The sequence below is a fragment of the Bombina bombina genome, chromosome 6, assembly GCF_027579735.1.
Source record: "Bombina bombina isolate aBomBom1 chromosome 6, aBomBom1.pri, whole genome shotgun sequence".
Lineage (NCBI taxonomy): Eukaryota > Metazoa > Chordata > Amphibia > Anura > Bombinatoridae > Bombina > Bombina bombina.
The window spans coordinates 457,082,267-457,097,717 of record NC_069504.1 but is presented as its reverse complement, the minus strand read 5'-3'; the positions used below and the strand labels follow the sequence as shown (position 1 = coordinate 457,097,717).

Here is a 15,451-nt window from a genome sequence, read left to right as displayed (position 1 = left end):
TTGCAGCTGGCACCCATCAAGGCATCCTGGAATCAGAAATATTGCATCTTGCACAAGCAGTGAGGAAATGTCCCATGATCACATTACAATAGAGGTCGCAGACAGTGGCCGTGGAAGTTGGACTTCTTGTTCTAGTAGTTCTCATGACAACTTTCAAGCTTTCCAAAGCCAAAAGGGCTTGGACATTTTTAGCACTTATCGACACTTACACATGGATCCACCCATTGCAGAGGTTGAATCCACCAGCTGTTATACAGAAGAGTCATTCCATGAAGACCATAAAAGTCAATCAAAGGACAGCCTAGAACTCAACCAGTCACGTCAGAGCTGGACTTCTTCAAGCTCAGTGTCAGATACATATGAAACAAACTATGGCACAATTAAGAGAAGAGGTCTTGACACAACAACAGAGAAAACAGACTCTGACACATCCTATAAAACAGTTACGTCCACTACAGAGAAAGGGCTTATAGGTAAGCATAGCAAGGTTTTTAAAATCTAGGGAAATAATGACTGATTAAAATATGAATTTAAAAAGATACTGGCTAATAATATTCATTTTCTAAGACTCATTTATAATTTCAACTTAACGTGAAAGTCAATACTATCGTTTTACAAATGCTAGGATTGAATATTGAAACAAATAAAGGGGACTTACCGCACGGCTATTGGCTAAGAGGTAAAAACGTCACCTCTTACCAATTTTTTTTTAATTTAACTAAGAACGGCGATCGATTGAATCAAATAAAGTAGCTTTCTACATGAAGTTTCTTATACTTCATTAATGAAAGTCCCCTTTATTTGTTTCAATAGTCAATCCTAGCATTTGTAAAACACTAGGATTGACTTTCACTTTAAGTTTAGAAATACTTGGATCATAAAGTTAACCCATTATGTCATGGCTTTGCGTTTATCTGTCTTGTAGCCCCAATTAGGGATATATATGCAACTCATTACGTAAACATGAAGGTAGTCCAATAACTTAAACCGCATAACTGCCAGATGACCATGAAATGCACAAATATTGCTTTGTTTTGCTAAGTATTCTGGCGATCAGTGTAAATCTTTAATTTTAAACAACTTTTTCACTTTATTATTTAATGTGTTCCTTCTCTTGTTATGCTTTGCTGAAATGTTTATCTAAGAAAGCTCAGGAGCAGCAAAGAACCTAGGTTTTAGTTGCTGATCGGTGGCTGCATATATATATACCAGTAGAGCATTGCTGCTATTTCAACAAATGATAGCAAGAGAATGAAGCAAATTTATCTAAGAAAGCTCAGGAGCAGCAAAGAACCTAGGTTTTAGTTGCTGATCGGTGGCTGCATATATATACCAGTAGAGCAATTAGATAAATATTTCTAAAGGATTGTCATCAACCCTCCTTTACCTGCTCCCTGTTTAGTATTTAAATGGGGAAAAAACAGCTTTTAATTTTTAATAATATCATGGGAACAAAGTCAATTTGATATTAGAAGTAAGTTGGAAACTTTTTTAAACATTGCTGCCATCTAGTGCTCAAATGTGTAAAACATTGTTAAAAGCCATATATTGCTACTTACATGTACCATGGAACATTTTAATAGAATAGGAGTACATTTAAAAACAATGTTTGCTTTATCTGCATCATGAAAGAAAAATGTTAGATTTAATTTACTGTTTTCGAAACTAATGCGCAGGTGAAACAATCAGCTGATGGGTGAGCTGATTATTTCACCTGTGCTCTAGGGACAGTTTACTCAAAAATGTTCTCCCCTTTAATTTGCTCCCAATGATCCACTTTACCTGCTGGAGTGTATTAAATTATTTAAAAGTATTTCCTTTACCCTCATATTGGCATTTAAAATTGTTTATTTAGCCTGTGGTATCCCCACCTATCCTGGAAGTTTTTGGCCTCAGGGCCAAGCTGTGTTAACACAGCCAGTAGAAGAGATTACACTCCCAGTGGGTTATAGAAGAGATAAGGTAATACAACGTTAATTTCTTTCATGTAATTGGCAAGAGTCCATGAGCTAGTGACGTATGGGATATACAATCCTACCAGGAGGGGGAAAGTTTCCCAAACCTCAAAATGCCTATAAATACACCCCTCACCACACCCACAATTCAGTTTTACAAACGTAAAAGGTCTTTTAAAATTTCTCATAATACTGATGAAATTTGTAATGACCGGCAACATACTGATATATCCTCCTCTGATGAGGATCTCTCTGACTCAGAAGATCCTACTTCAGACATTGACACTGATAAATTATCTTATCTTTTTAAGATTGAGTATATTCGTTCTTTGTTAAAAGAAGTGTTGATAACTTTGGATATTGAGGAGTCTGGTCCTCTTGATAATAAATCCAGTAAACGTTTAAATTCTATCTATAAACCTCCTTTGACTACTCCTGAGGTTTTTCCTGTTCCTAATGCTATTTCTGATGTGATTGCTAAGGAATGGTCTAAGCCTGGTACTTCTTTTGTTCCTTCTTCAATGTTTAAAAAGTTGTATCATTTGCCAGAGGCTAAATTAGAGTTTTAGGGAAAAGTCCCTAATTTTGATGGGTCTATTTCTACTCTTGCTAAATGTACTACTATTTCTATGGAAGATAGTACTTCTTTTAAGGATCCTTTAGATAGGAAGGTTGACTCTTATCTAAGGAAAGCTTATTTGCATTCTGGCTAAAAGCGGGAAAACGACTCTGATTTGCATAGCATTGTTCGTTTGCTTCAACATGCTAATCATTTTATCTGTGATGCTATTTTTTATTTCATCAAGATTAATGTTAAATCTATGTCTCTGGCTATTTTAGCTAGAAGAGCTTTATGGCTCAAATCATGGAATGCTGACATGGTATCTAAATCTAGGTTACTATCTCTATCATTCCAGGGTAATAATTTGTTTGGTTCCCAGTTGGATTCTATTATTTCCACTATTACTGGGGGGGGAGGGAGTTTTTTTGCCTCAAGATAAAAAGTCTAAGGGCAAATCTAAAGCCTCTAATCGGTTTTGTTCCTTTCGTCATTATAGAGAACAGAAAACAACTCCTTCCCCTAAAGACTCTGGCTCCAATTGGAAGCCATCCTCGAGTTGGAATAAATCCAAGCCTTATAAGAAACCAAAGCCAGCCCCCAAGACTGCATGAGGGTGCGGCCCTCGATCCAGTTCTGCTGGTGGGGGGGGGGGGGCAGATTGAAATTATTTCAAATGTTTGTGCAGGTTCCATTCAGAATCACTGGATTCAGAATATTGTCTCTCAGGGGTATCGAATGGGTTTCAGAATAAGACCTCCTGTGAGAAGATTTTCTCTCTCTCACGTTCCAACAAATCCTGTGAAAGCTCAGGCTTTTCTGAAGTTTGTTTCAGATCTAGAGCTTTCAGGAGTAATTGTACCAGTTCCAATTCTGGAACAGGGTCTGGGGTTTTTATTCAAATCTATTCATTGTCCCGAAGAAGGAAAATTCTTTCAGACCAGTTCTGGTTCTGAAGTTTTTGAATCAATTTGTAAGGGTGGTGACTATAAGGACTATAATGCCTTTTGTTCAGCAAGGTCATTACATGTCCTCAATAGACTTACAGGATGCATATCTTCAAATTCCGATTCATCCAGACCACTATCGGTTTCTGAGAGTCTCTTTTCTAGACAAGCATTTTCAATTTGTTGCTCTCCCATTTGGCCTAGCAACAGCTTCAAGAATCTTTTCGAAGGTTCTCGGTGCCCTTCTATCTGTAATCAGAGAGCAGGGTATTGCAGTGTTTCCTTATTTGGACGATATCTTTGTACTGGCTCAATCTTTTCATTTAGCAGAATCTCACACAAATCAACTTGTGTTGTTTCTTCAAAGACATGGTTGGAGGATCAATTTACCAAAGAGTTCCTTGATTCCTCAGACAAGGGTCACCTTTTTAGGTTTCCAGATAGATTCAGTGTCCATGACTCTGTCTTTAACAGACAAGAGACGAATGAAATTGGTTTCTGCCTGTCGAAACCTTCAGTCTTGATCATTCCCTTCAGTGGCTATGTGCATGGAAGTTTTAGTTCTCATGACTGCAGCATCGGACGCAATCCCCTTTGCTCATTTTCATATGAGACCTCTGCAGCTTTGCATGCTGAATCAATGGTGCAGGGATTATATTCGGATATCACAGTTGATATACTTAAATCCCAACATTCAACTCTCTCTGTCCTGGTGGTTGGACCATCATCGAATTCTTCAAGGGGCCTCTTTTGTTCGTCCTTCCTGGACTGTGATTTCAACAGATGCAAGTCTCACAGGTTGCAGAGCTGTCTGGGGGTGTCTGACAGCACAAGGAGTTTGGAATCCTCAAGAAGCGAGGTTACCAATCAATATTTTAGAACTCTGTGCTATTTTCAGGGCTCTTCAGGCTTGGCCTTTATTAAAGAGAGAATCATTCATTCGTTTTCAGACAGACAATATCACAACTGTGGCATATAGTGGGGCAAAAAAGTATTTAGTCAGCCACAAATTGTGCAAGTTCTCCCACTTAAGAAGATGAGAGAGGCCTGTAATTTTCATCATAGGTATAGAGACAAAATGTGGAAACAAATCCAGACAATCACATTGTCTGATTTAGAAAGAATTTATTTGCAAATTATGGTGGAAAATAAGTATTTGGTCAATATCAAAAGTTCATCTCAATACTTTGTTATATATCCTTTGTTGGCAATGACAGAGGTCAAACGTTTTCTGTAAGTCTTCACAAGGTTGTCACACACTGTTGCTAGTATGTTGGTCCCTTCCTGCATGCAGATCTCCTCTAGAGCAGTGATGTTTTGGGGCTGTCGCTGGGCAACACAGACTTTCAACTCCCTCCAAAGGTTTTCTATGGGGTTGAGATCTGGATACTGGCTAGGCCACTCCAGGACCTTGAAATGCTTCTTACGAAGCCACTCCTTCGTTGCCCGGGCAGTGTGTTTGGGATCATTGTCATGCTGAAAGACCCAGCCACGTTTCATCTTCAATGCCCTTGCTGATGAAAGGAGGTTTGCACTCAAAATCTCATGATACATGGCCCCATTCATTCTTTCATGTACACGGATCAGTCATCCTGTTCCCTTTGCAGAGAAACAGCCCCAAAGCATGATGTTGCCACCCCCATGCTTCACAGTAGATATGGTGTTCTTTGGTTGCAACTCAGCATTCTCTCTCCTCCAAACACGACGAGTTGTGTTTCTACCAAACAGTTCAACTTTGGTTTCATCTGACCATATGACATTCTCCCAGTCCTCTTCTGGATCATCCAAATGCTCTCTAGCATACTTCAGACGGGCCCGGACATGTACTGGCTTAAGCAGGGGGACACGTCTGGCACTGCAGGATCTGAGTCCCTGGCGGCGTATTGTGTTACTGATGGTAGCCTTTGTTACGTTAGTCCCAGCTCTCTGCAGGTCATTCATTAGGTCCCCCCATGTGGTTCTGGGATGTTTGCTCACCGTTCTTGTGATCATTTTGACCCCACAGGGTGAGATCTTGCGTGGAGCCCCAGATCGAGGGAGATTATCAGTAGTCTTGTATGTCTTCCATTTTCTAATTATTGCTCCAACAGTTGATTTATTCACACCAAGCTGCTTGCCTATTGCAGATTCAGTCTTCCCAGCCTGGTGCAGGTCTACATTTTTGTTTCTGGTGTCCTTCGACAGCTCTTTGGTTTTCACCATAGTGGAGTTTGGAGTGTGACTGTTTGAGGTTGTGGACAGGTGTCTCTTAAAGAAGAAGATACAGGTCTGTGAGAGCCAGAAATCTTGCTTGTTTGTAGGTGACCAAATACTTATTTTCCACCATAATATGCAAATAAATTCTTTGCAAATCAGACAATGTGATTGTCTGGATTTGTTTCCACATTTTGTCTCTCATAGTTGAGGTATACATATGATGAAAATTACAGGCCTCTCTCATCTTCTTAAGTGGGAGAACTTGCCCAATTGATGGCTGACTAAATACTTTTTTGCCCCACTGTATGTCAATCATCAAGGGGAGACTCGCAGTCCTTTAGCGATAAAAGAAGTATCTTGGATACTTTCTTGGGCGGAATCCAACTCCTGTCTAAATTCTGCAATACATATCCCAGGTGTAGACAATTGGGAAGCGGATTATCTCAGTCGTCAGTCTTTACATCCAGGGGAGTGTTCTCTCCATCCAGATGTATTTTGTCAGATTTTACATATGTGGGGTCTCCTCCCGAAATAGATCTGATGGCTTCCCATCTAAACAAGAAGCTTCCCAGGTACCTTTCCAGATCCAGGGACCCTCAGGCGGAGATGGTGGATGCGTTAGCAGTTCCTTGGTTTTACCAACCTGCTTACATTTTCCGCCTCTAGTTTTTCTTCCAAGGGTGATCTCCAAGATCATATTGGAACAATTGCATGTGTTTCTGATAGCACCAGCATGGCCTCACAGGTTTTGGTATGCGGATCTTGTCCAGATGTCCAGTTGCCAATCTTGGCCACTTCCTTTAAGGCCAGACCTTCTGTCTCAAGGGCCGTTTTTCCATCAGGATCTCAAATCGCTAAATTTGAAGGTATGGAAATTGAACGCTTAGTACTTAGTCATAGAGGTTTCTCTGACTCAGTCATTAATACTATGCTACAGGCTTGTAAGTCTGTTTCAAGGAAGATTTATTATCGGGTTTGGAAAACCTATATTTCATGGTGTTTTTCTCATAAATTCTCTTGGCATTCTTTTAGGATTCCTAGAATTTTACAGTTTCTTCAGGATGGTTTGGATAAAGGTTTGTCTGCAAGTACCTTGAAGGGACAAATCTCTGCTGTTTTATTTCATAGAAAGATTGCTAAACTTCCTGATATTCACTGTTTTGTTCAGGCTTTAGTTCGTTTCAAGCCTGTTGTTAAATCAATTTCTCCTCCTTGGAGTCTTAATTTGGTTTTGAAGGCTTTGCAGGCTCCTCCTTTTGAGCCTATGCATTCTTTGGATATTAAACTACTTTCTTAGAAAGTGTTGATTCTTTTGGCTATCTCTTCAGCTAGAAGAGTTTCTGAATTGTCTGCTCTCTCTTGTGAGTCTCCTTTTCTGATTTTTCATCAGGATAAGGCTGTTCTGCAGATTTCGTTTTAATTTCTTCCTAAGGTTGTGAATTCTAACAACATTAATAGGGAAATTGTTGTTCCCTCTTTGTGTCCTAATCCCAAGAATACTCTTGAAAGATGATTTCATTCTTTGGATGTTGCAAGTGCTTTGAAATATTATGTCGAAGCTACTGTAGATTTCAGGAAGACTTCCAGTCTATTTGTTGTTTTTTTTACTGGTCCTAGGAAAGGTCAGAAAGCCTCTGCCATTTCTTTGGCATCTTGATTAAAGCTTTTGATTCACAAGGCTTATTTGGAGGTGGGACAGTCTCCGCCTCAGAGAATTACAGCTCATTCTACTAGATCAGTCGCCTCTTCTTGGGCTTTTAAGAATGAAGCTTTGGTTGATCAGATTTGCAAAGCAGCAACTTGGTCTTCTTTGCATACATTTACTAAAAATTACTAAATTTTACCATTTTGATGTATTTGCTTCTTCTGAAGCAGTCTTTGGTAGAAAAGTTCTTCAGGCAGCTGACTCAGTTTAATTCTTCTGCTTATGTTTTAAGTTTTATTCTTGAAATTTATGAGAGAGACTTATTTTTTTGTGGATGTAATTTTTTTCAGCGGAAATAGCTGTTTTTATTTTATCCCTCCCTTTCTAGTGACTCTTCTGTGGTCTCCCACGTCTTGGGTATTTCTATCCCATATGTCACTAGCTCATGGACTCTTGCCAATTACATGAAAGAAAACATAATTTATGTAAGAACTTACCTGATAAATTAATTTATTTCATATTGGCAAGAGTCCATGAGGCCCACCCTTTTTATGGTGGTTATAATTTTTGTATAAAAAGCACAATTTTGTTTCCAGTTCCTCTCTTTGTATGCTTTTTTACTCCTTATTTTTTCACCCCACTACTTGGCTATTCATTAAACTGAATTGTGGGTGTGGGGAGGGGTGTATTTATAGGCATTTTGAGGTTTGGGAAACTTTGCCCCTCCTGGTAGGATTGTATATCCCATACGTCACTAGCTCATGGACTCTTGCCAATATGAAAGAAATTAATTTATCAGGTAAGTTCTTACATAAATTATGTTTTTCCATTGTTCTCTCCAAGTATTGGTGATTGGTTTATGGACAGATATAAGATAAAGAAGCATGTATATGTACACAATATGATAAAGTAATGAGATCCGATTATGCCTACAAACTCAACACATTTTATTAGGTTGTGGCTTCAAAACACAAAATCGGCTAATTCATATACACAAATAAGCCTGAGTTATAATAAATATCTGGTCTGTTACTTGTCCTAAGGAGTTGGGAAACACTTATTTAAATATGTAGTTACTAATAATTATAACAGACACTGAGCTCCCAAAATGTGTAACATGCACTCAAAAGTGGTTGTTGCAAATACATTTAGAAATAATTATTGATGTTCTCTTTGTCACTTTTATGGTTTGTTTAAAAAAATTCAGGAACACGGACAGTGGTACGCACAGTATTGCTATATATTATACGTTCTGCACTTAATAGCACTATATTGATGGACAAATTACAAATGCTATGGTGTTTAGATCAGCTAAACTTGTGAAAGCTCTATTTTTACAGAGCAAAAAACAAATAACAAAAATGTTTTTGCAATGCTCTCTTAAATGAAAATGATTCTTAATAATATTGTATCATTTATATGTAATATTACCTTTAATACATTGTACATTGTGGGGGGGGGTGGTTGTCTGAAAAAGAATATAATGTAAGAACTGTTTAGATTTTTATAAAAAAAAAACTAGTACAGCAAGTAATAGTTGTCTTCTCTTACAATGCTCATCCGCTGAAATTATCATGTAAATGAATCAGCCAATAAGCATCAGTATAAAGTACTTAACAAGCAGTTAGTATTAGCAGGAAGTACCAGTTGGCCAATGAAGGAGGATACCACTGAATTTGTTTTCATTTATAGATAAACCGTTTTAATTTCACATTTATCAAAAAGAAAAATAGATAAGACAAAATGCCCTTTACAAGTAATATTTTCTTGGCTTTATGTATATTCAGTGTTCTCCACAGAAATTGTTGTCATGAAGTAGCTGGGTAGGGCAGTAAAAACTTTGAAATTTTATGAAATATATTTCTTATTTATAAATATTACTAAAATTAGCCAAAGCACAAATGAATTGCCCTATTATGGGTTAATATTGTATGTTGCATATTAGCAGTAAAAGACAGATTTGTCTATATTATACCTAATGCACAGGAATGGGTTTGAGTATTATGTATTATTGTTCTTTATAGTGACTGAAACTATAACTAAGCATGCCTTTCCTCAGATTTAACCCTGCTTTTCTGTGCCGTGAGATATGCAGGTACACAGCATGAGTACACATATCTGTAAGCCGCGCTTTTTATGCATAAGGCCTGTGGATTAAAACAGGAGACCTCAATATCTGCTGCTGTCATTGTAACCAGCTTTCCTGCATTTATTCTTTTTATTTGTTACCAATTTCTGTTTTGCCATTGTAACATTATTTTGTTTTATTTATTTATTATTTTCCATGTTTTCATTTCTTTCATTAACATTATTTTCATTGCTTGTCTCTTGTTGTGCCAGTGTACTGTGTCACATCATCTAAGAAGGACAATAGGTATAGGGAGCCACCTCCAACCCCTCCTGGATACATGGGGATTTCTTTAGCGGACTTAAAGGAAGGACCATCCCACCAGCCACACTTAAAACCTCCAGAATATAGTGTGGCATTACAAAGGTCAAAGATGGTATATAGAGACCTCTCTAGACTTTCGGCAGCTCCTCTTGGTAGTGAACATATGGCATGTGTCCCACAGAAGACCTTAAACCATTGGCATAACCGGCAGCAGCCACATCCTAATGTAGAGGGTTTGACTGTAACAGATAGTGAAGAGGATGGTATGTTACTTTATTTAGATAAACTACTAATACCTCCTTATAAGATTCTGTCTGGAGCTGCTGGTTTCCCTCCTACTCTCTTCTCTCAGTAGAGTACAATATGTAGTATGTAGCTCAGTAATAAACTTTATTTCTCTCTCTCTCCAGCATGTTTGAGTTGTGCATGATTTGTCTAACTTCATGTGTATTACGCTTATATCCATATTATTTTTTTATCTCCTCTGAAACAATGTAACAGTGCATGTTCCACTCAATGCAAACCATATGTAACTTTACTACTTAATGGAATCAACCTCTTCCTATTGTCTTTCAAAATACACAGTTTTAACCAAAAAGAGACTAAGTTGTAGCCCATGCTCTGCCTCTTGTGTTGTATCTAGTGCTGTGCCACAGCTAAGGTGAAATGGCATTGTCTGCGCTAAAAGGGCTCAGATAGCACATTCGGTCATCAAATGTATTTCATTCTCTTTATATAATTTGTTTAAAGGCATACCTGGATATCCTTAGGAGCAGCAATGCACTACTAGGCTAGTGACTACACACATGCCTCTTGTCATTTGCTCATTACATGCAGGTTAAAGATATAGGAATCGATCACAATCATTTAAAATATCAACAGAAACATGGGGATTTTCGTAGTTAAATTATTTTCTAGAGGAAAGCGATCAACCCCATAGTTATATGCTCTGAAGCATCTTCTTGTTGCACCTTTATGTACCTTTAATAATCTTAATGCTTTTCATTGCATAGATTTCAAATTTCACTAGACAAAAATATGTTTTCTGTCCCGTAATTGTATTACTGAGGTGATATTAAAGGAAAATGGAACCCAGATTTTTCCTTTCATGATTCTGTCAGAGCATGCGATTGTAAACAACTTTTTAATTTAATTCTATTACCTATTTTGTTATGTTCCTCTGGTATCCTTTGTATGAAAAGGATACCTAGGTAGGCTAAGGAGCTGCTGATTGGTGGTTGCACGTATATATGTCCCCTGTTATTGGCTCACCCAGTGTTCAGCTAGCTCCCAGTAGTGCATTGCTGCTTCTTCAACAAAGGATACAAAGAAAATTAAGCAAATTAGATAATAGAAGTAAATTGTCAAGTTTTCAAAATTGTATGCTCTATCTGAATTATGAAAGAACAGTTTTGGGTTTCGTGTCCCTTTAATAAAAACAGGACCATCCCTTTACATAGTACTCCTATTATTTGTGATAGGAGTTTGCCTGTGATGTTACTCTGGTACATCACTCTCAGGAACACTGAAAGCTCTCTAGTGCGTCTATTAGCCAGAACATCTGGTTTATAAGTCCTACAAATACTTCTATTATAAATAGATACTGTAAAGAGCCCGTGAACTCTATTTTCATTAACAGTGCCAGCAACTTTTGCAGTACATCTGTCATAATATGAGAAACAGTCGATCTAGAATTACCAAGTGTATACTGTCCATATAAATGCACATAATAGAAATTAAACATCTGCTGTATGAATTAGTGATCTATATTACTTAAAATTGTGTTTCTGTAATATATTGGAACAGTATTCTTATAGCTGTTATGTACTTAAAGTGATGGTAAACTTAAAAAAAATAAAATGCCATAAATGTAATCTTTGCCATTAACAAAGTATATGTGTACCTTTTTTTGTTTTTAATCCATCTGAAAGGGTTAATTTAGTTCATAAAATAATGCTTCTATAACAATGTTATGCCGGCCCACATGGATAATCTCTTTTTTTGTTTTAATGACAAATCCAGTGAACATCCAATCAACATGTGTGTCATATGACAATCTTGAAGTCCAGCCCCTTTAAAGCCCATTGAAAGCCTATGCAGAGAATGGGTGGTACTGCTCTATACATCACAGCCCAGCCAAAAGGGGAAATGAAGTGGGGGCGGAGGAACAGACAATACCAATTAGGATTATAAACATTTTATTATAAAATATATATACACCTTAAATACATTTTTATGTGGTTTTACTTGCAAACTAATATATTTTTTTATTGCAGCATTCTTATAATCTGAAGTTTACCATCGCTTTAAATACAGTTCAACAAGACAAAGAAATATGTTCCTAAATAATATTCTACACTAAATGATTGTATTGATTATAGCACTGTTAGAGCCATGACTATTGTTTGCAACTGATACAATCATTTTTAGTTTTTATAAAAAAAACATAAAATTACACAATTTACTTTAAAAACAGTGCAAGAAAGTTTAATTGAAAAAGGAATATGATCTTTACGTTACTAAACAACTTATTTAGTACATATCATGTTTAAAAGCTCTATCAAGAGAGTTCTATTCAAAAACAGTGAATACTTTTGCTGTGAATTATAAAACTAAGTTAAGACACTGAGTAGCCAGTTAAAAAAAATGTACAAAATATTACAGTATAAAAATATTTGTGAGTTGCATATAACATGAGTTTTTGACATGTACTTTCTATTACACTCAATTTGACTTTCATGATTCAAATAGAGAAAACAATTTTTAAAAAAGTTTCAATTTACCTTTTTAATCAAACTTGCTTCATTCTTATGTATTCTTTGTTAAAGTGAAAGTAAAGTTAGGTGGTCTGCTATACCCAGTTAAATAGTTTAGTTAAAAATTATAGGAGTTTAATTCATCGTTTTTTTTAAAGTTTGATCTAAATACCTTTTTCGCAGGAAATAAAGTGCAATTTTTCCGATTTTCAAATCAGCCCGTTTTTCTATAGCCATTTTACTTCCTGGTCACGTTTTTTTCCCTTCCAATTGACTTTCTGGCCGATCGGCGGCCGTGAAGCTACGTCATCAGACAATCTAATCAATTGCGCATGCGGCAAAGCTATTGTACCTAGGTGTCGTTCCCGATTCGCGCATGCGCTTAGCTTTGTATCTGAAGACCGGGTGATAAGAAGAAAATCGCATGCGCATTGCAGTCACGATCGACTATTTGCGCATGCGCAATGCGTTCTGTGCTTGTGAACGCACATTTCTGCTACGTATAGAGCGGGTGGGACCGCTCTATACGTAAAGGCACCAAAAGATAGGAAGTAAAGGGTGGGCGGAGCAAGGATGGTCACGGTATAAAAAATATAAATAAAAAAATAAAGTCACATTAGTAATATAAAAAAACCAAACAAACATAGCGATCTCAATATATTATTGTTATAGAATACATCTATGTGTTGCAGACCAGAAAAATTTACTTTCACTTTAAAGAGCATACATAGGCATAATTGTTAACACTCTGCTGCCATCTACTGTTCTTACAAATGTATAACACTGTTAAAAGCGTTATTGCAAAACCTCTGTCCTATAGTTCTCCAGACACATGAACAGTCCTGAGGCTACCTACTTGCTTTTCCACAAAGAATACCAAAACATTTTTTTAAATTGGAACGTTTTTAAAATTTTACACAAAATCATGAACTACAAAATGAGGGTTTAATTTTCCTTTAAATAGTTACCACTATTTATTCTGTATCTTATATAAGCATTTCCTAGGCTCTGTCTGCTGCACTCTCGTTCTCCCTGTCCTTTTGCAAAAGAGACAATTATTACCATGATTGGCCTCATATCTTTTTTTCTTTTCAATCACAGAAGAAGAACAAGTGTCAGCTGTTTAAGCACACATGATGCATTTGTTGTGCCAGTATGGAGGACAAGGAAGTGGGATGGATTCACTTGCCGAGAGCCAGTTAGCTGGAGTTAACGGTTTGCTGCTTCTCTGTTCAACTGCTTCGTGTTCTGGCATTAGGAAGAGGATAGCGCAAGAGACATGGTGGTCACAGGCATTTTAGATCTGCTACAGAAATGACTGTCCACGCTGGAGAATAAGACCCATGTTAAATACTGACATCAATTTGCAGTGAATGACCTTGACTAGTTTGTCCTTAAAGAGACCTCACTAAAATGTTTTATCACAGGACCACTTCAAATCAGGAGATTTTTGGAATCCTTATATCGCAAAATAATTTAATCTCAGAGCAAAGCTCTCACATCTCTAAAGACTCACTGTACAATGGTGACTTTGCAAATCACGTGTAAAAAGCATACATTTATGTGTTTGTGTCTTTATATATATATATCTATATATATATAATGTCAATGTAATTTATTTGGTGGGAATTCAAGACACCTTATTTTTATGCTTGATTGTACATGTTTCAGTTTTGTCATTTTTAAATGCTTTGCAAAAAGTAGAATGCGAAGAGTTATGCTTCTAACAATCGTGGAGATGTATTTTTGAATAGATATTACTGCTTGAAACCTAAGCTAAATTCTGAAACAAAAATATCACTGGGAAATGTAGCCCAGTATAAAGAAAAAAAGACTTTTGTATATATTGTAGTAAAACACTGCCACCCTCTGGCTAAATGGAGTTATGTCTCTTAAACTAGATCAGAGTAGATGCAGCTGTTCCGAAAAGACAAATCTGACGTGCAACGGCAGTGCCAAAACAGTGTAGCTACTGGGACACAATACTGTATAGTTAGTCTTAGCTTGTTCTAATTAAATGAACTGTGCCTTCTTGTGTTGGCATATATGTGAGCAGATATACACTCAGAGCATAAACTGTAAATCCAATGTGTTGTGTCTAACGTGGTGGCCTAACATATAGTTAAAACTGGAATTATTTAGTTGGAGCACAAAATGAAGACACTTAGTGCCTGGACTATCCTTTTCATTAAATAGTTACGTTTACAGAACTAAGTGCATCCAGCTATTACATTTCTCAAACAAATCTTGTAACAATGGCCTTAAAGAAGAGGTTGTTTTTTTTTTTGGCTTTTCCCATCTTGTGATCAACAAAAGGAAGGTCCAGCAAAATTAAATGTCTAACTATTCCATAATTTATGTTCATTATACTCTGGATACACTAGGTGGTGCACATAAAAAGTGCTTGTTATATCATATACATCTTTCAGTTATTTGGCATTATTTATTGCACCCTACTCTCATTTCCTGAATGATTTAATATCATTCACTTTTTCATTCCATTTAGATTTACATTATGATGGCAATATGTTCACAAATTATAACCTGATTTAGATCTAAGAAAAAAAGTGAGATTTTTATTACGGTTTAACTTGTGTAGTCTTTTTGGCGTTCCTGTTAATCATTTTTATGTTTCTTCGGTTTATCTCTGTCCCAGAATGCTACTGGCAAAAGCTTTATAGTCAAACTTTAAATTAATATGTTAATAATAATTTTCAAAGGACCAAAATATTTTTTATTTTTTTTCATCTCTTAAAAGGTTAATGCTTTTCAGGAACATAAGGTAATACCATCAGGAATACTAAACTTTAACTAATCTTATTAAGTATAATGTGTAATTGCAGAAACATTATATTTAATTATAGTATTGTCCAAAAAGGTTTTGTCAAGGTAGCACTTGGAAAACCTCTATAGAGCTCTAAAAATGTGTAGTAAAGTGATATACAATGAATCCTTACTTCCTGAGAGACTAAATGACACGAAACGTATTAGAAATATTATG

General features: G+C 36.6%; 1 protein-coding gene across 1 annotated transcript in view; it reads left to right on the top strand.

The window, feature by feature from the left end:
• The window catches only part of RAPGEF6 (Rap guanine nucleotide exchange factor 6), an 899,247-nt gene extending 884,207 nt beyond the window's left edge, over positions 1–15,040 (top strand). Inside the window, exons 28-30 of the mRNA XM_053717222.1 lie at positions 7–473; positions 9,643–9,957; positions 13,552–15,040. Of these exons, the coding sequence (XP_053573197.1) occupies positions 7–473; positions 9,643–9,957; positions 13,552–13,577 (808 nt within the window). The 3' untranslated portion in view covers positions 13,578–15,040. The remainder of the gene's footprint in view (positions 1–6; positions 474–9,642; positions 9,958–13,551) is intronic.
• The last annotated feature ends 411 nt before the right edge of the window (positions 15,041–15,451 follow it).